This window comes from Hyperolius riggenbachi, chromosome 5, assembly GCF_040937935.1.
Source record: "Hyperolius riggenbachi isolate aHypRig1 chromosome 5, aHypRig1.pri, whole genome shotgun sequence".
NCBI classification, from domain to species: domain Eukaryota; kingdom Metazoa; phylum Chordata; class Amphibia; order Anura; family Hyperoliidae; genus Hyperolius; species Hyperolius riggenbachi.
The window spans coordinates 293,477,786-293,497,955 of NC_090650.1; the positions used below are offsets into that span (position 1 = coordinate 293,477,786).

Below are 20,170 nucleotides of genomic sequence, written 5' to 3' on the forward strand. Positions count from 1 at the left end.
ATTTTAGCATAAAAATCTACTCAACATTATACAAGTAATTTTGTACCTGGATGTCATTAAATGTTACCTTTCAACAGCAGTCTGCAGATGCTATAATTTTATTTTTCAGAAACTTGCTAGAAAACAAAGTATATAGCTTGATGTAAAACTACCATATGTTTTCCTATATTTGTCTCACCAAGTCATAAGTATGCACAAAGCTAAACATTTTGCAGCCCTTTTCACCCCATCTGCTTTACTGCATATACTGTTACAATAGCAAATGTATACTCAGTTGGTAGGGTAGATTGCAGTAGGGGAGATTAGTACAGACGTGGGTATGGGCAACCCATGGGGGAGATTAGTGCAGACATGGGCAATCAGTGGGGGAGATTAGTGCAGACATGGGCAAGCAGTGGGGGAGATTAGTATGGACATGGGCAAGCAGTGGGGGAGATTAGTTTGTAAATGGGCAAGAAGTGGAGGAGATTGGTACAGACATGGGCAAGCAGTGGGGGAGATTAGTATAGACATGGGCAAGCAGTGGGGGAGATTAGTACAGACATGGGCAAGCAGTGGGGGAGATTAGTTTGTAAATGGGCAAGAAGTGGAGGAGATTGGTACAGACATGGGCAAGCAGTGGGGGAGATTAGTATAGACATGGGCAAGCAGTGGGGGAGATTAGTACAGACATGGGCAAGCAGTGGGGGAGATTAGTACAGACATGGGCATGGGAAAGCAGTGGGGGAGATTAGTACAGACATGGGAAAGCAGTGGGGTGGATTGCTACAGATGTGGGCATGGACAAACAGTGGGGGAGATTAGTACAGACATGAGCATGGGCAAGCAGTGGGGGCAGTGGGGGAGATTAGTACAGACATGGGAATGGGCAACCGGTGGAGGAGATTAGAACAGACACAGGCATGGGAAAGCTGTGGCGGAGATTAGTACAGACATGAGCATGGACAAGCAGTGGGGGAGATTAGTGCAGTCATGGTCAAGGGCAAGCAGTAGGGAGATTAGTGCAGTCATGGTCATGGGCAAGCAGTGGGGGAGATTAGTGCAGTCATGGTCAAGGGCAAGCAGTGGGGGAGATTAGTAAAGTCATGGTCAAGGGCAAGCAGTGGGGGAGATTAGTACAGTCATGGTCAAGGGCAAGCAGTGGGGGAGATTAGTACAGTCATGGTCATGGGCAAGCAGTGGGGGGGATTAATACAGACATGAGCATGGGCAAGCAGTGGGGAAGATTAGTACAGACATAGGCAGGGACAAGTTTGAGAATAGTAACAGTAGTGATGTGTGTAGATATTGTATATGGCAGTTACATACTTATTTGGGTTGAAAAAAGACATACGTCCATCGAGTTCAACCAGAGTACAAAGTACAACTCCAGTCTGCTCCCTCACATATCTCTGTTGATCCAGAGGAAGGCGAAAAACCCTTACAAGGCATGGTCCAATTAGCCCCAAAAGGGAAAAAAAATCCTTCCCGACTCCAGATGGCAATCAGATAAAATCCCTGGATCAACATCATTAGGCATTACCTAGTAATTGTAGTCATGGATGTCTTTCAATGCAAGGAAAGCATCTAAGCGCCCTTTAAATGCAGGTATAGAGTTTGCCATAACTACTTCATGTGGCAATGCATTCCACATCTTAATCACTCTTACTGTAAAGAACCCTTTCCTAAATAAATGGCTAAAACGGTTTTCCTCCATGCGCAGATAATGTCCTCTAGTCCTTTGAGAAGGCCTAGGGACAAAAAGCTCATCCGCCAAGCTTTTATATTGCCCTCTGATGTATTTATACATGTTAATTAGATCCCCTCTAAGGAGCAGGGCCGGCCTTAGGTTTCACAGCGCCCTGAGCGAAACCTGATTTTTATGCCCCCCCCCCCTTCATCCTCTTCCCATGTGCGAGCACACACACGCACGTGCACACACACAGGCTCATATGCAATTCACCTTTTCTCCTGAGATATCTCCTAGGACAGTGGTTCCCAACCTTTTTTACGTTGTAACACAAATGCTCAGATCTCTGTGACACGTCACATATGTATAATAGAAAAAATACTAATAATAACTACAAATGGATGGAAAGCATGCATTATCCTGAATACACTTAAAAATAAAGGCTAGAACCTTGCAGGAATATTAATAAAAACAATCAGTGGAACAGTTAGCCCCCCCCCCCTCCTTTAGAATGAAAGTACAGCACCGACAATTTGCACAACGCGTTATAGCCGCAGTGTGCCTCCCCAAAACAAAGCCTTCAGACTCAATATAGGTAGGTAGCCAGGTATAGGTGCCCTCAATATAGGTTGCCAAGCATAGGTGCCCCCAGTATAGGAAGTCAGTTGAAGGTCTCCATCCCCCCATAGGTAGCCAGGCATAGATGCCTCCAGTATAGGTGGCCAGGTGTTGGTGCCCTCAGTAAAGGTAGCCAGCTATAGGTGCCCCCAGTATAGGAAATCAGGTGTATATGCCCTCAGTATAGGCAACCAGCTATAGGCGCCCCCCTGGAAGCCGGCCCCCTGAGCGACCGCTCCGGTCGCTCAAGTCAAATGCCGGCTATGCTAAGGAGTCTTTTCTCTAGACTAAATAAACCCCAAATTTTGTTAGCTTTAGCTGCAGCGGCTTGGCATTGAGTGCAATTATTTAACTTGTTGTCGATGAGTACTCCTAAGTCCTTCTCCAAGTTTGATGTCCCCAACTGTATCCTATTTATTTTGTATGGTAGTACGACCAAAATGCATGACTTTACATTTTTCAACGTTGAATTTCATCTGCCATTTATGTGCCCATATTGCCATCCTATCCAGATCCTGTTGCAATATGTCCCTATCTTCCTGAGAGTTGATGATTCTGCACAATTTTGTATCATCTGCAAAAATAGCAACATTGCTCACTACTGAATCTACTAGGTCATTAATAAATAAATTGAAGAGCACTGGACCCAGTACAGACCCCTGTGGGACGCCACTGCTAACTGTATGCAGTAGGAGAGGTGGTGTTAATTGTTAAATGAAATGTTAGCACTTATATAATGTTTTTCTTCTGTCTGACTCAAAGTACTTGAGTGCGGAAACCACTGAAGGTACAATCAGTAGGCCACCCTGGAGCATGATAGAGTTTTGCCAGAGAAGTAGTGGCTCCAAACAGGATTCAAACCGCAGTATCCTACTTCAGATGTGGTGCGTTTATCCATTACACAATCCAGCCACGGCTTCTGGTGCAGACCTCATTCAAAGTGTAGAAAAGGTGTTTGTTTTGTCGGTATAGGCTGAGCTTGTATAAAATATGACATCATCTGTGTGAGACTTTGAAAACAAAATGTCAGCCACGACTATTTGTTCATTGTGATTTTAAAGGTAGCTCAATTCGAAGCCTATCCTATTGATCACCCTCTGATATGAATTTAATCAGTTTCTAATTAATTCCTTCCACACACAGCACATTGATTTTTGATAGATCCAGCATGCCACCCTTGTGCGTCTTTCTGTTCCCCATGTGTGTCCTTCTGTCCCCATTTGTCTCCTCTGTCCTTCATGTGTGCTCTCTGCTCCCCCATGTGTGCCCTCTGCTGCCCCTTGTGTCCCCTCCGCTCCACATGTATAGTTAGAAGCAGCAACAGCACCGGGTCACAGACCTCTCCTCTCCCGTACTGCTCCCCTACTGATGGCTTCTGCTGATCGCATCATCAGCAGAGAGGACACAAGGGGAGGCGGAGGAGAACACACAGGGACAATGCAGGGAGTCCCCAACATCACGGTGGGTCGGTAGTTAGTATCGGTGGACGTTCCTTAGTCGGCGACTCCCTGTAATAGGCATATTAGATGCAGGAACTTTTTCTCCCCCTTTTTGGGGGAAAAAAGAGCATCTTACATGCCGAAAAATACGCTAAGTGTTTTTTTAAATAGTATGAACTAGGTAGGAGTAAATAAATTCATAAAAAATGGAGGCATTAAGGATACGTTCATAGTACGGTGTTGTGTTGCATATCCTGCAAATGTGAAATCGGTACACAACGGAGAGGAAAAGTCATACTACATATAAATATACAAAGTATGCTTCACTGCACCTGTTAGCACCTGCACTGCATTATACCAACGGATTTCACTGCACTGCACTGCTAAGATATTACAATACATTTGAGTTGCTTTACCAATACAGTTACATTGTCTGAAGCAATGCAACACCCCATGTGAATGTAGCCTTATTTGGTGAGGTTCATGCTTGGTAGACAAGATATACAGAAATATTGTATTACCATAAAGTATTCCATTCCATTAAATTGTATATTGATTGTTTAACAACTTGAGCCACTCGATTTTAGATCAGATCTCCAAAGAGATCTGGCAATTGTTTTATTGCTTGATGCAGTACAAAGCCTTTCATACCATTCCAGTCATGGCCCCCCAGTGCACCAGTCATGTCAATCTGCTGGAAGAACAGCCGTTCACGATCAATGTTCCTTTGACAAAACAATAGGACATCGATTGAAGGGGCCCTCGTTTGTAACAGATTTTCATGAAGATAGCTACATGCTGTGGCAGATCTGGTTAATCATCAATCCCTTCCTGATATCAATTGTTTAACTGCTACACTACTTGCACCAGTTCAGCTGAAATCTTGTCTAATATCAACTGAGGTTTCTGCTGTCAGTATTGTCCTGCCCAATGCAGTACAAAGCTATTAGAACATCGCTACCCTCCTGTTCTCAATCCAGCATCGACTGTACAAAGGACAGGCATTTCTGGTACTGTGTAGATGCAATCTTCATCAAATATCAACCTGTTTTTTAACCCTTTTGGCGTTATGATTCTTTCCAGATTTTAGGGTCTAAAAGCGGCACAATTTTTTTGCATGCTTTTAGATCCTAAAACCAGGAAAAAATCATGCTGCCAGGGAGTTCTGTAGCAGCCCAGCACTCACTCACCTTCCTGGGATCCAGCGCTGCAGTATTCCCTCAGTCCTCTGGGTGGCGCTGTAACCCTATAGTGAGATTGCCGGCTGTCGTCATGATGAGAGACGGCGATCTCACCAGATGGAAGCAGAGCCTCGGAGGAGAGGAAGAAGAATGGTGGCCGATGTCGAGATCCCCAGGAGGTGAGTTAAAACGCCCGCTGCGCGCATTGCTACCACGAGTTCAGCTCGGGGATACCACTCCTGGCATGTTTTTTTCCGCCCCGAACTAAACTCGTGATTACCGCTAAGGAGGTAATAGACCCTCATTAAATTCAAGGTTTATATAGAAACTGACATCTCATCTATTAAAAGGATTGTATAGTGTAAGCCTCAATAACTCCCTACTGCCTTGTGCTTGACACAACCGATCAAATTGTATAACAAATCACTCAGAGATCATGCATGATATACCAAAAAGTGTATTATGACAATTTTCACATTTACACACAATATATATACCCATGATCCCCAAGTATTGCACCACCCCTTTCAAACCATGAAGACCTGTACATGAGTACCTGTAAAGACTATTTGCCGCAATATTGCACTAATGTTCCGTCACCAATATATCTGCATTACCCTACCATTCAGTATTGTTAGAGTCCTGCATCACTAAACATGAATTGCCAACTCAGCACCCGGATTTTGAATCATCCAAAAACAAAGGGAGAAAACAGGAGAGAGAAAATCTTCCTTGCAGGTTCTGGAAAATGGAGTCACTATGCTGCAGTATTGCTGTGATCAAAGTTCATTCTGTGTGCAACCTTTTGCATAAAAAAATCATGTAGCCAGAAATTGCTCACAAGTCCTTCAATAAAGTGAATAAAAACATGTAGCATCAGCTCACCGTACTCCGACCCACTCCCTGTGCACTTGGGAGGGGTATGTAGTCCTTTTCCCAAGCCGTCACAGAAGGTAGGTGCGGCTTCTGTGATGGCTTGGGCAAAGGACTACCTACCCCTCCCGAGTGCACAGGGAGTGGGTCAGAGTACGGTGAGCTGACGCTACATGTTTTTATTCACTTTATTGACGGACTTGTGAGAAATTTCTGGCTACATGATTTTTTATGCAAAAGGTTGCACACAGATGTCTATACAAGCCAGGGCTCCCACACTATACCTATATTGGAAAAGCTGATACAATACTATAAACTGCTATTTATGCTAAGCATTTTCACGTGGCAGTGAGTACTTAAGTCTATTCAACTCCAGCTTTTATTTAAACACAGGACAATTCATTTTCATCCATGGAATGATATGAGTTATTTGCGTACTCCATTTATGTAATCTGCTCTGAATGAATTCCAGAAAAATACAATCTGAATGCATTGTATAGCTATCAAATAAACAGAAACTACTGCACCAATTCCAATTGTTTCTGAAACTGAACATATTTTACAGAGAATGCTTTTGTTCTCTCTGATATATTTTTTACATACCGTATACTGAATATAAAAACATTTGATTTTATTTTTAAAAGCAGCCAGGAGGTAGATGCCCAAATACCCTAAACTGTAAACGCTGCATAGCAGATTACAGAAGGTATTGGTAGTCCAAAGGGGATAGTGGACATCTAGAGACACTGGTGTGCAGTAATGCCTATAGCTCATTCATGTTACTGAGTCAAGACAAACCAACTTGAAGACAATTGTTTCAAGCTTAAAGTGAACCCGAGGTGAAAATAAACCGATGAGATAATGTCATGCTCGGCCATACTCGGTGCAGTTGGTAACTCCCAAATATATGCAGACGTCCAGTATTTGATGCAAGCAGTGGCGGACATACGGCCGTGCAGGCCGTGCCGCCGCACGAGGGCCCCTGAAGTTCCGTTTTCTTCAGGGGCCCATTAAGTATTTTTTTTTTTTTTTAATTTTTTTTTTTTCTATATCTTTTTTTTTTTTTTAATTTTCTCCCCCCGGGGGGCCCCGACTCCTATCCTCCCTCCCTCCCTCACCTCGGGGGGCCCCCCTCCCGATATGCGCGGCGGGAGAGCGAGCGAGCGAGCGGCAAATGCAGGAAGTCTTCAGGGCTCTCCAGGCATCCGCTAGAGGGCTCAGCCGCTTGGTCTCCGATATGTCTCCAGTTGGAGACATATTGGAGACTAAGCGGCTGGGCCTCTAGCGTCTGCCTGGAGAGCCCTGAAGACTTCCTGCATTTGCCGCTCGCTCGCTCGCTCTCCCGCCGCGCATATCGGGAGGGGGCCCCCCGAGGTGAGGAAGGGAGGGAGGGAGGATAGGAGTCGGGCCCCCCACCCGGATAGCTACCCACCCGGCTACCTAACCACCTACCCACCCACCCACCAGGCTTCCTACCTATCCACCCGACTACCTAACCACCCACCAGGCTTCCTACCTACCTACCCACCCGGCTACCTACCCACCCACCAGGCTTCCTACCTAACCACCCACCCGACTACCTAACCACCCACCCGGCTACCTACCCACCTACCCACCCGGCTACCTACCCACCCGGCTACCTACCTACCTACCCACCCGGCTACCTAACCACCTACCCACCCGGCTACCTAACCACCTACCCACCCGGCTACCTACCCACCCACCCACCCGGCTTCCTACCTACCCACCCGGCTACCTACCCACCCACCAGGCTTCCTACCTACCTACCCACCCGGCTACCTACCCACCCACCAGGCTTCCTACCTAACCACCCACCCGACTACCTAACCACCCACCCGGCTACCTACCCACCCGGCTACCTACCTACCTACCAACCCGGCTACCTAACCACCCACCCACCCAGCTACCTACCCACCCACCCACCAGGCTTCCTACCTACCCACCCGGCTACCTACCCACCCACCAGGCTTCCTACCTACCTACCCACCTGGCTACCTACCTACCTACCCACCCGGCTACCTACCTAACCACCCACCTGGCTACCTACCGGGCTAGTTACCAACCCACCCACCAGGCTACCTACCCACCCACCCGGCTACCTACCTACCTACCTACCCACCCACCCACCAGGCTACCCACCCACCAGGCTTCCTACCTACCTACCCACCCGGCTACCTACCTAACCACCCACCCGGCTACCTACCGGGCTAGTTACCAACCCACCCACCAGGCTACCTACCCACCCACCCGGCTACCCACCCACCCACCAGGCTACCTACCTACCTACCCACCCGGCTACCTACCTAACCACCCACCCGGCTACCTACCTAACCACCCACCCGGCTACCTACCGGGCTAGTTACCAACCCACCCACCAGGCTACCTACCCACCCACCAGGCTACCTACCTAACCACCCACCCGGCTACCTACCGGGCTAGTTACCAACCCACCCACCAGGCTACCTACCTACCCACCCACCAGGCTACCTACCCACCCACCAGGCTACCTACCTAACCACCCACCCGGCTACCAAGCGGGCTAGTTACCAACCCACCCACCAGGCTACCTAACTACCTACCCACCCACCCACCAGGCTACCTACCTACCTACCGGGCTAGTTACCCACCCACCCACCAGGCTACCTACCCACCAGGCTACCAACCCACCCACCCACTCACCCACCCACCAGGCTACCTATCCACCTAACCACCCATGGGAGCTGCGCGCCGGATGGAGGCTGGGACAGGAGGTCTGCTGCTGCAGGTGAGTAAATGTTTTTGTTTTTTTATTTATATTAGCAGGTGTATGTTCTGGGCAGGTCTGCCACATGATTGCATGTATTTTCTGCGCAAATCTGCCGACATGATTGCATGTATTTTCTGGGCATATCTGCCGACATGATTGCACGTATTTTCTGGGCATATCTGCCGACTTGTTTGCACGTATTTTCTGGGCATATCTGCCGACTTGATTGCACGTATTTTCTGGGCATATCTGCCGACTTGATTGCACGTATTTTCTGGGCATATCTGCCGACTTGTTTGCACGTATTTTCTGGGCATATCTGCCGACTTGATTGCACGTATTTTCTGGGCATATCTGCCGACTTGATTGCACGTATTTTTTTTATGGGCATATCTGCCGACTTGATTGCACGTATTTTCTGGGCATATCTGCCGACTTGATTGCACGTATTTTCTGGGCATATCTGCCGACATGATTGCACGTATTTTCTGGGCATATCTGCCAACATGATTGCACGTATTTTCTGGGCATATCTGCCGACATGATGTGTATTTTCTTGAGAAAACCTGCACAATTATGTGAATTTTCTGGGGAAAGGGTCACCAAAACTTGGGCCCACTGTCTTTGTCTTGCACTTTTTAAGGGAACCTGAGGTGAGAATAATATTGAGGCTGCCATATTTCTCTCCTTTTAAGCAATACCAGTTGCCTGGCTGCCGTGCTGGTCCTCTGCCTCTTATTCTTTCAACCATAGACCCTGAACAAGCATGCAGCAGGTCAGGGGTTTCTGACAATATTGTCAGAACTGAGAAGATTAGCTGCATGCTTGTTGCTGGTGTAATTCAGTTTATTACTGCAGCCAAATAGATCAGCTGGGCCGCCAGGCAACTAGTATTGTTTAAAAGGAAATAAACCCTCAGCCCGAGTTCGCTTTAAGTTACAGTTAGCTCCGCCCTCATCCGGTCATTGCCACGCCCATTTTTTTGCCGCGCCGGTTCTATCCACTATTTTTTGCCGCAGGTTGTAGCTACGCCCATATTTTGCCACAATTACAATTTTGCACAGGGGCCCACTGCTGGCTGTGTCCGCCACTGGATGCAAGAGATGTTTATTTACAGTGAAAGGTACATGCAATGTTCAAACAGGGTTTCCAAAACATAATGCAGGAACAGGTTGCAACACAAGTACATATATGCAGGAATATTACCCAGTGACTGGCAAACGGATAAAAGTCCAGGAGCAGATATGCAGGTTAAATCAGGAACAGACATGCAGGTTATCCAGGAACAGGTTTAACCAGGAACATGCATACAGGCAAGGAAATCCAGGTACTCCAGACATGAACAGGTATTCAGGCTTGAAGTCCAGATACTCAGAGCAGGAACAGGCGTACAGGCACGAACTCCAAGAGCTCAGGACATCAACAGGAACACAGGCTTGAAATCCACATACTCAGAACAGGAACTAGGACACAGGAACTCAGGACATGAACGCCAGATACAAGAGTCAGCAAACAAGGAAGCTTAGGGTCCAGCTGCACTAAGCTCGGCTAGGCAAGGCAAGGCAATGCAACAGCCAAGCCTACTGGGAACTCAGGATGCTAAATGCTTCAACTAATGGAGCAATTACCCTGCAGGTGATGGAACACTCCCATGCATATGCAAATTGTATCAAGGTCACTGCCAGCTCATTGCTGCAGTAACAGAGTCCTGAAACATGCATATGCAAATTGGAACAGCTCCAGTGCTTGCTGATCACTGCAGAGGCAGGGAATCCTAACAGATAGACTATAATATGTATCCTCCTACTCCTAAAAATGACTTTTTGGGGTATGCCAGGTTTTTCTTTTATATTTAAATATTCACAAAGTAGGTTGAATCTTTTACTGTCTGTAATCAGCCTATAAAGTGTCCCAGAGTTAGAAAAAAGTCAATAGTTCATGTATTTTATTCTACCTTGCCCTCAAATGTTGTATTCTGCCACAAAAACTTTTATGGCTGTAATATGATTATCAGTGATGTTTACTATATTCCCAACTAACAAGACAGAAGCTGTCACTTCCATGCTTTGAAATGAACTGTTTCAGGCAGCAAAATAAATCAAGTAAAACGGCCTGGTTATTAACCACTTAAACCCCCGCGGTACGAATTTCTCCGTCCCTTTTTTCCCCCCTAAAAAACCAGGGACGGAGAAATCCGTACCTTCCGCGCTACCGCCGCTGTCCGCGCTCCCGCCGCTCGTGCGCGCGCACCCGCCGCTCGTGCACGCCGCTGCCTGCTCGCACGGAAATCAATGAACGGGAAAATCCATTCCCGTTCGTTGATCTAAGCCCCCGCAATGATCGCGCTGCTTCTATTAGAAACAGCACGATCATTGTGATTCTCCAGCCTCCTACTGCTTCCTGTAAGCGTCCGGAAGGACGCTTACAGGTCGCATGTAAACAAACACACTGTGGCCATCTTGTGGCCAAATAGTAAACTACACCCTAAAAGCATTTTACATAAACAAACATTACATTTACACAATAAATTAACTCATTACCTCCCACACTCCCCAATTTTTTAATTTTTTTTTTGTAATTAAAAAAAAAAAATACAATAAAAAAAAACATAAATAGTTACCTTAGGGACTGAACTTTTTAAATATTTACGTCAAGAGGGTATAACACTGTTACTTTATAAACTGCGGGCTTGTAATTAGGGATAGATGCAAAACTGAAAAAAATGCACCTTTATTTCCAAAAAAAATATTGTCGCCAAACATTGTGATAGGGACATAATTTAAATGGTTTTATAACCGGGACAAATGGTTAAATACATTTCATGGGTTTTAATTACAGTAGCATGCTTTATTTAAAAACGATAATGGCCGAAAACTGAAAAGTAATAATTTTTTCCCACATTTTTTCCTATTTTCCCATTAAAACACATTTAGAATAAAATAATTCTTGGCATAATGTCCCGCCTAAAGAAAGCCTAATTGGTGGCGAAAAAAACAAGATATAGTTCATTTCATTGGGATAAGTAATAATAAAGTTATAGACGAATTAATGGAAGGAGCGCTGAAAGGTGAAAATTGCTCTGGTGTTCAAGGGGTAAAACCCCTCAGTGGTGAAGTGGTTAATATGTTTTATACTATACATACACATGTTAATCTCATCATGTCACATATCGCCACAGGTACACTTTATATTGATCCTCTTTAGTACAAGGATATGGATATGGAAAATTGGTGTTTCACAGAAATGTGCCAACTTTTCAATCAGCTACTGTATATACTCTGCAGTAGGACAGCCTGCATCTACATGGGCAACTGGGTTGGAGGAGAAAATAGTTTGTATGTTAGAAAATGCAAGTTAGTGAACACTTGGGGAATAGAGATCACAATATTGTACCACTTGGCCCAATATTTAAAAGAGTCTTGAGCAAGGGGGACAATTAATAAAATCAACTTTAAACAGCTCAATGAGTCACCACTAGACTGGAACAGCTAATACAAGGGCAAGTAAATCAAAAGTTAATGGCAAATTTTAAAAACGATTCCCAAGGAGTATTGTAGTATGTAAATCCCTTATGGGAATACAAAGTCTATATAAAAATTAAGGTCAATATGGATAAATAAAAATATATCAGACATTAATAAAAAAAATGCATGTAGGGCCCTAAAGTATGAAGGGACTGTATCTGCATTAAAAAATATATAGAAGTGTAATCAATATTGTAAAACGGCTATCAGCTGAAGTACAGGACACTAGTAATATAGTGAAAAGTCAAAGTCCTGTTGATCTCAGCACCAGTGATTGGTGTTGCACCCCCAGGGCGTGGGGTCTTCTCCAGTATACCCATCAACCCTAGCGGGTGACAGACTACTTTGCTTCCTGGTGGCCTCCAGGTCACGACACCTAGGGCTGCTCCACCAGTGATGAGAAGAATAAGAGGGGTGGACCCTGCAATAAGGAAATGAGGACGAACTAAAAAGACAGGCCAGATTGACTGGGATGATGTGATAGTACTGACTGAAGGCTGGACTGACAGGACAGGCAAATTATAGAACTGACAGGTGACAGGATTGGACGGTGACAGGAATGGCAGGTGACAGGACTGGCAGGTGATTAGATTGATGAGACTGGTCAGGACTGAACTGGCATGACTGAGCTGACAGGAGAGAACTGACTGGAGTGTACTGACAGGGCTGAACTAACAAAACAGAACTGAGCAGACTGAACTGACAGGAGCTAATTGACAAGTGCAAACTGACAGGGCTGAACTGACAGGACAGGACTAAGTGGGCTGAACTGACAAGACAGGACTAACTGAAGTGACAAGACTTGTACAGGCAGGGATTATCACAGAAAACAGAAAACACACCGCAGCGTCTCGAATGGAACAAGAGTGAGCAGCGATTGGTCATAATATGGCCTTCGCGCCAGTGCTGTAGTCCCGCCCCCTGTCATGGCTACAGAGTTGGAGAAGAGGCACGCACATGCTGCTTAGAGTGCATATGTACAGTCTTTGCAAATAAATCACTTTTGGCTCATAATACTGCTGTGGGTTGCTCCCAGGCTACCACATTTAGGACCTGTTTCCACTACACTCGAATTCTGGATGCAGAAAACTGACTCCCATTGAAGCCTATGGCAAATCTGCATCAGAAAAATAGCGTCTAGTGGAAACAGGCTCATAGGCATTAATTTGATTCAGTTTTTCTGCATCCAGAATCCACATGTAGTGGAAACAGGCCCTTAAAGTTAACTGCCTAATGCAGGAAGATATGCAGGCACATTTAAAGCAAACCCCAACTAAAAACTGATCATGCTTGCACAATAATTAACATTAACTTTTAATATGAAATCCTGTATTATTTTTCAAGTATAAACATTCAAAGGTAACCCAAGGTTGAGATTTTAACTAAAAAATAAATGCTACCTGATCTGGGGGGCAGATCAGGTAGCTGCAATCTCAGACAGTGGGCATTTAGCAGGGAATACCTCTCCTCCCTTTCCCTCAAGATTACAGACAAGCTGCAGGTCAGCAATTTCGGGGGGTGATAGCACTTGGGGCAGACAGAAAGCAGCTTGGGGGGGGGGGGGGGGGGAGGCAGAGGCATGTCATTCAGCAGGCAACATGCCTCTGTTTCCTATCTGCCCCCTGCGCAGCCTGGGGTACACTGTATACACTTTAACAAACTGCAGGTTGAAGCCTCTCCCTGAGGCATCCTGCTGAGGCAGGATCATATTGCATGCTGGGACAACTACTACAGAGGCTCCTAGAACTGCAAACGCAAACAAAAATTGCAGAAAAATCACCTCCGTTAATGTTTTTATACGTTTGTGGTTTTCATGCATATTGTGTTTTTCATGCATTTTAAGTGCATTTTGTGTTTTTTGAAGATGGTGGTAGGCTGATGATGCAGCAACCTAAAAATGTTACACAATTGTAGAGGAGCAGCCAGGTAGTATTGTTGTATTTCCACTTATAATGGTGTGGGTGCAATATGGTCAAAGCTTTTTTTTTTTTCTTTCTCCAGTTCCTCTTTAAATAGAATCAAGATGGGTGAGACACCTAGCCTAGATGGCATCAATGAACACATATTAAAGGAGTTTTGTTCAGTTACTGATAAGTAGAGATGTGGCGCCGGCGAACATCTCCAAATCCCTGGGGCTCTTACTACTTCCGGGTCGCACTGACCCGGAGTAGTACGCCTGCGCTGCCCGGCGGAGCGTGTCCTAGATCGCGCTCCTGTTGCCGGGCAGTTTCTGCGCATGTGCGTGACGTCATGAACGACGTCACGCTCATGCGCAGAGAGTGCCCGGCAACAGGAGCGTGATCGAGGACGCGCTCTGCCGGGCAGCGCAGGCGTACTACTCCGGGTCAGTGCGACCCGGAAGTAGTAGGAGCCCCAGAGATGTTCGCCAGGCGAACAGTTCGCCGCATCTCTACTGATAACCCACTTTGGGCCATAAGCAATTCACTTTTTCACCGGAGTTTTCTCTGAGGTATTTTCACAACTTGTAAATAAAATGCCTTTTACAATGCCAGCAAGCAAAAAAATACTCTGAATAATTTCAACAGTACTTTTTTACCTACTTTTTGAACTTTTTCCATTGCAAAGTGCTAAAAAGTTAATTTAAAATATAAATTAAACATTATCTCCTAGGAAAAAACTCAGGAAAAAAAGTGAATTGCATATGGGCAAAATTATCTTTTTTCTGTTAGGCCTTGTTTACATTGCGTTCCGATCACGCTGGTGTTCGCGTTGGCCATTTTAAAAATAAAAATTCGATTTCTGTGCTCTTCATTTTTTGTAAAATCGCTTTTATAAGCGCTTTTGCTGAGCGATTGCCTTTTTTCACTTCCTGAGGTAAGTCAAGAAGTGAACTCTTTGAATAGGAAAAGAATAAACACAATGTACCGGTATTTATTCTTAAAAGCACTGGGAAATTGATATGGAAAGCGCTTTTACAAACGTTTTGCGATTTCCCTATACCTTCCATTGAGACAAAATCACACCGAAAATGGTCCATGCATCGCTTTTCTGAGCGAACTGGAAATTAACTGCTCAGATGTGAACTCTCTCATAGAGAATCATTGCACAAGCGGTTTTAGGGTGATTTTGAAAATCGCCTGTGCTTAAAAAATGTGTGAACGAGCCCTCACTCTCTTTCAAGTGGGTCAGTTTCATATGGCGTATAACTGGTGTATTCACTTTATTCAAGAAGAAAAAAAAAATCTGATTATTAAACTACAGGTTTGTAAACGTAACATCTGTTGTGTGTAAACTGTGTGAAAATATCCTAAGGGATGCTATGCTAAATGATGTACTACAGGATAATTTGACATCATCAACATGGGTTTACTAAAAACAGGACATGACTTACCAACATGCTCAGCTTTTATGAAGTGTTCAATGTAAATCTAGATATTGGGAAAGCAGTAGACACTGTGTATTTGGATTTTACAAAAAATTTTAATAAGTGCTATAAAGATTATAAAACTCACTCTCTGTCCCACAGGAACAGCCAGCCAATATTTAGGAGGTTGTTCAATATCCATAAAGCAAAGAAATCAGGTGGGTGAATAGCTGGTTTGGCATACACACGACCAATTTTATTCCTATAATAGAGAAGGGTTTGTGGTAAAGCTGAATTTTAGGCAATTAAAAGAGAACATACAATGTATGGTTGAATGTATATGTATTGCGTCTCAATTCAGTTAAGATATAAAATATAACTAAATAGTATACACAGTATAGTAAAATATAGTTATGTACAGCTATGTAATTATTAGCTTCAGACAATGTATACAATTACTTGAAACAATCTTAACGCCTTTACCCACTACGCAATTTTTTACCACAATTTTTCCAACAGCCATTGATTTTTTGACTGATGAGCAATTGTTTCTGCGATCTTGCGACGTGGGTACAAGCGTGTGATTGCACGTACAGCGTTTAGCGAGGTGCCGCGATAACGACATCATGATGGATAAGATCATTAAGATCCCCGATGAATCCCGTGCAATGTACCGCGATCGGTTGACCTCTCGTTTGCGCCCGTTGTGTGTTCCCGTGGGTAGGAGGATGGATTGGGGGAACCTCGTTCGCCGTGAGGCATCGCTGTGAAGTACCCCGATCCATGGGTGAGAAGGTTCAAAGCATAGTCAGGTGACAGTAAAGCATTCTGAGAATTAAAGGATACGTCCAGGCAACCTAAAAAATAAAAATCCACTTACCTGGGGCTTTCTCCAGCCCCTGGCAGCCGTCCTGTGCCCTCGCAGCAGCTCCGGTGGCTCTTGGTCTTCTTTGCTGCAGAAGCCGTCCTCGCCAGGTCGGCTTTCGGGTTGGCTTCTTCTGCACTCCACCGCGCGGGTCACGTGGTCTGGCTGACGTCATCGGGACTGTACTGCGCAGGCTCATAACTGGGGGCATTGGGAAGCCTCCTCGTGGCGCCCCTGGATAGTGCTAATGTAGCATGAACTAATTCCCGCAGGGCGATTGCTTTGCGGTTTTGGTTTTTGACCCTGCATATTTAGGCATGCGAAAGAAAATACATATTTGCATGAGCAATGTCTTGTGATTAGCCAATAAGCCAAATTTGCAAAGCCAGATTTGTCAGGTTCACTTGGTTGATGCACACATTTCCTTTCTGGTGTAATTAGCACTGCGCAGGCTCATAACTACTACACAATACAGTCCTGATGATGTCAGCCAGACCACGTGACCCGCGCGGTGGAGTGCAGAAGAAGCCGACCTGGTAGCCGACGTGGCGAGGTCGGCTTTTGAAACCTTTACAACTTGAGAATAAAGAAAATACAGTAGCAACATACAAACTGCAGGATGCTGAAACCAGGATAATTAAGGTAATTATGGGTATCCTGAATAATTTACTGTATTACGTTTTATAATATGTCATTACAGTTCATCTTTAACTTTTCTTTTGATGGTTAGAGTTAGCAGATAGTGTAGGGCAGCACTACAGAGAGGCATTTCCCCTCCTCATCCCTTCCCTGATTGGCCACGAGCAGGCTGGCAGCAGAATTTGATGGGGCGCGGCCACATTTGTTATCTGAACGCCCGCTCTCTCATCCGTGACTCGCTCATCCACCCTGCTTGACAGAAGAGCCGCGGCTGAAGGAGGGGAAACTATTGCTATACAAGGCATTTATACTTAGATATGTATCCTGGGTACTTATACTTAGATACCTATCCTGATCACTTATACTTAGATACCTATCCTGGGCACTTAGACTTAGATACCTATCCTGGGTACTTTTACTTAGATACCTATCTTGGGTACTTATACTTAGATATCTATCTTAGGCACCTATACTTTGCTACCTGTACTGGGCACCTATACTTGGCTACCTATACTGGGCACCTATACTTAGCTACCTGTACTGGGCACCTATACTTGGCTACCTGTACTGGGCACCTATACTTGGCTACCTATACTGTGCACCTATACTTAGCTACCTGTACTGAACACCTATACTTAACTACCTTTACTGGGCACCCTTACTTAGCCTATACTGGTGTGGACATCGGGGGTGGGTGTGGAGTCGAGGGAGGGGAGGTCGGCCCTCCACCATGTTGTCTGAAAAAAATGTGGCCCTCCATGCTCATGAAGTTGGACAGCACTGGTGTAGGGGAAGTTCAGTTTAGCCAGTAAGCTTTGTAAGTTTAGGGTAAAGGTGCCAATACACTTATCCATCTGAAGCGAATTGATTCACTGAAAAGAAGGTCTGATCAATTTACTTATGGTCAATTTTGAATACATATTCATTTCAATTACCGAAAATGTAGGTCAATTGGGGACGAGGCAGAAGCGGCGGTAGAACGACGGCCCATAGTGCTGCACTGCATCAAACAGTACAACGCTTCAGTTTGATCGATTTTCAATAAATTTCCTGCTGTGACCGATTGAAAAGCGATGTAGAATATGTGGTAGGAATTGATTTCTTCTTAAATTGATCGTTTTTCCACATCTGTTGGCAATCTTTAAGTGTATGGACATATTAAGAAGGGTTGGGGTTGGGCACTGATAAAGATGATAATATTAGACACTAATAAGAGAGTTATTGTAACGATCGGTGTCAACACACAGAGAGAATCTGATTATTGGTGATCTGCAGTATCACCAAGAATACAGATCTATACCTGATTATGGATGATCTGCAGAATCACCAATAATACAGATATAGCGCTAACCTCTGGACACCTCTAGATATATATATATATATATGAGTGTTTGGTGTAACAGTATGAATTTTGAGCAACCCACCTGATGAACAGGTGACCCTAAGCAGTACAGAAGATACTGCTATGGAGGGTATAGAAACCTTCCAGCAGCCTGAGACTCTCCAAGGGGTGGAGTCAGGCTGAAGGTAGGAAGGACCAGAGAGTGAGTGACACCTGAAAGTGGATGTCACTTACTAATCTTGGAGACTATCTCTTAAGTGGAGAGAGATAGCTCTCTAGGTCGGGCAAGCCAGGTCGGCAACACACAGACAGATAAAGTACAAAGACAGAAGGCTGATTCGGTATCCAAGTCAGGCAGGGTTTGGCAACGAGATATCAGATATGCGTGGTACTGAATCAGAAAGCAGAGGGATAGTCAGGAAAGCAACAGGTCATAACAAATAACAAACAATGCCTAGTCTTGGGTGTGAGGTCCGTGGTCTCTACACCCTGGAACTAGTCTGATGTATAACAGAATGATAATGCAAGTTCCCTAGTCTTGGGTGTGAAGTCCGTGGTCTCTACACCCTGGAACTAGTCTGAAGTATAACAGAATGATAACACAAGTTCCCTAGTCTTGGGTGTGAGGTCCGTGGTCTCTACACCCTGGAACTAGTCTGAAGTATAACAGAATGATAACACAAGTAATCTGGCTCAGTGTGAATTCCCAGGTCCTCCTGGTTCAAACACACTGTTGGATCTGACTAAGGTCTGAGTGCTTCCACGTAGTGATCGCAATGGCAGACAACTTGAGAGTGGCCAGCAGTAACCATATATAGTGCATTGCTCTCTGGCGCCACCCTGAAGAGATCAACCAATGGCTACCAGCTCTGAGGTTAGCTGACCGGCCTGGTCAGCTGATCCCTCCTTGGCCATCATAAAAGTTCTGCCTTTCAGCGCACACGCGCGTATTCCTAAACCTGTGTGAACTAACAGAATCATCCACACTAGCTGCACGCTGCTGCGTGCAAACCGCCGCGCTGGACGCGGAACCAGCCGCCTTGCTGTCGTTACATGCGGCGGCTTTTCCGCGTTCTGGCATGTCACTAGATGCACGCTTCCGCGTGCAGACCGCCGCGTTGGACGCGGAATCAGCCGCCTTGCTGTCAGTACACGCGGCGGCTTTTCCGCGTTTTCTCACAGTTACACTCCCCCCCCGAGGAGTGGACTCCGGACATCTCCTACCCGGCTTCCCAGGATGTAAGTTATGGAATTACTTTTTCAACTCCTCTGCGTGCATATGACAGTCTGGCACCCAAGTTCCTTCCTCTATGCCATACCCCTTCCAGTGAACCAAATACTGCACAGATGAAGAAGAGAAGAACCGAGAGCCCGATATGGTGTAGTATGTCAAGGTAATTGGATAATTAGAAAGAGTATGAATTGTATACTCACAAACCAGGGTTACCTCCAGGCAACCACTGTATAGGCAGGTGAGGAGATTAGCCTGTCCTCACTCAGGAATAAGAAGTCGCTCTCTGTAGGCTTGAAAAACAAGAAGGGGTATCCCCCTCCACCAAAGGTGGATACAATCAGTATTATGGTAGAGAACAGAGGCGCCAAAAGGATAAAAACAATATTTAAAAGTTTTAAAATTATTGCTTAGGAGGCAGTGGTGGACTCACCTCCCACAAGCAGACACAACAACTGTGTATTCACAAAAGGGACATTTATTGGTATACTCCAAATAAGATCGCAACGCGTTTCGCAGGTCAAACCCGCTTCATCAGGCAATTATAGGAAGGAGCACACAACAGCAGTATGTCCAGATAGCACCTGGCGCCTCAGTTACTCACTGAGGCGCCAGGTGCTATCTGGACATACTGCTGTTGTGTGCTCCTTCCTATAATTGCCTGATGAAGCGGGTTTGACCTGCGAAACGCGTTGCG

General features: G+C 45.3%; 1 protein-coding gene across 2 annotated transcripts in view; it reads right to left on the minus strand.

Moving 5' to 3' along the window:
* LOC137517677 (uncharacterized) overlaps positions 1 to 20,170 on the minus strand; it is a 72,426-nt gene that overhangs the window by 39,303 nt on the left and 12,953 nt on the right. Inside the window, exon 3 of one of the 2 annotated variants that reach the window (XM_068234667.1) lies at positions 15,545 to 15,658. The exons of the other annotated variant lie outside the window; for it this stretch is intronic. Within the exon in view, the coding sequence (XP_068090768.1) occupies positions 15,545 to 15,658 (114 nt within the window). The remainder of the gene's footprint in view (positions 1 to 15,544; positions 15,659 to 20,170) is intronic. 2 annotated transcript variants of the gene reach the window in all.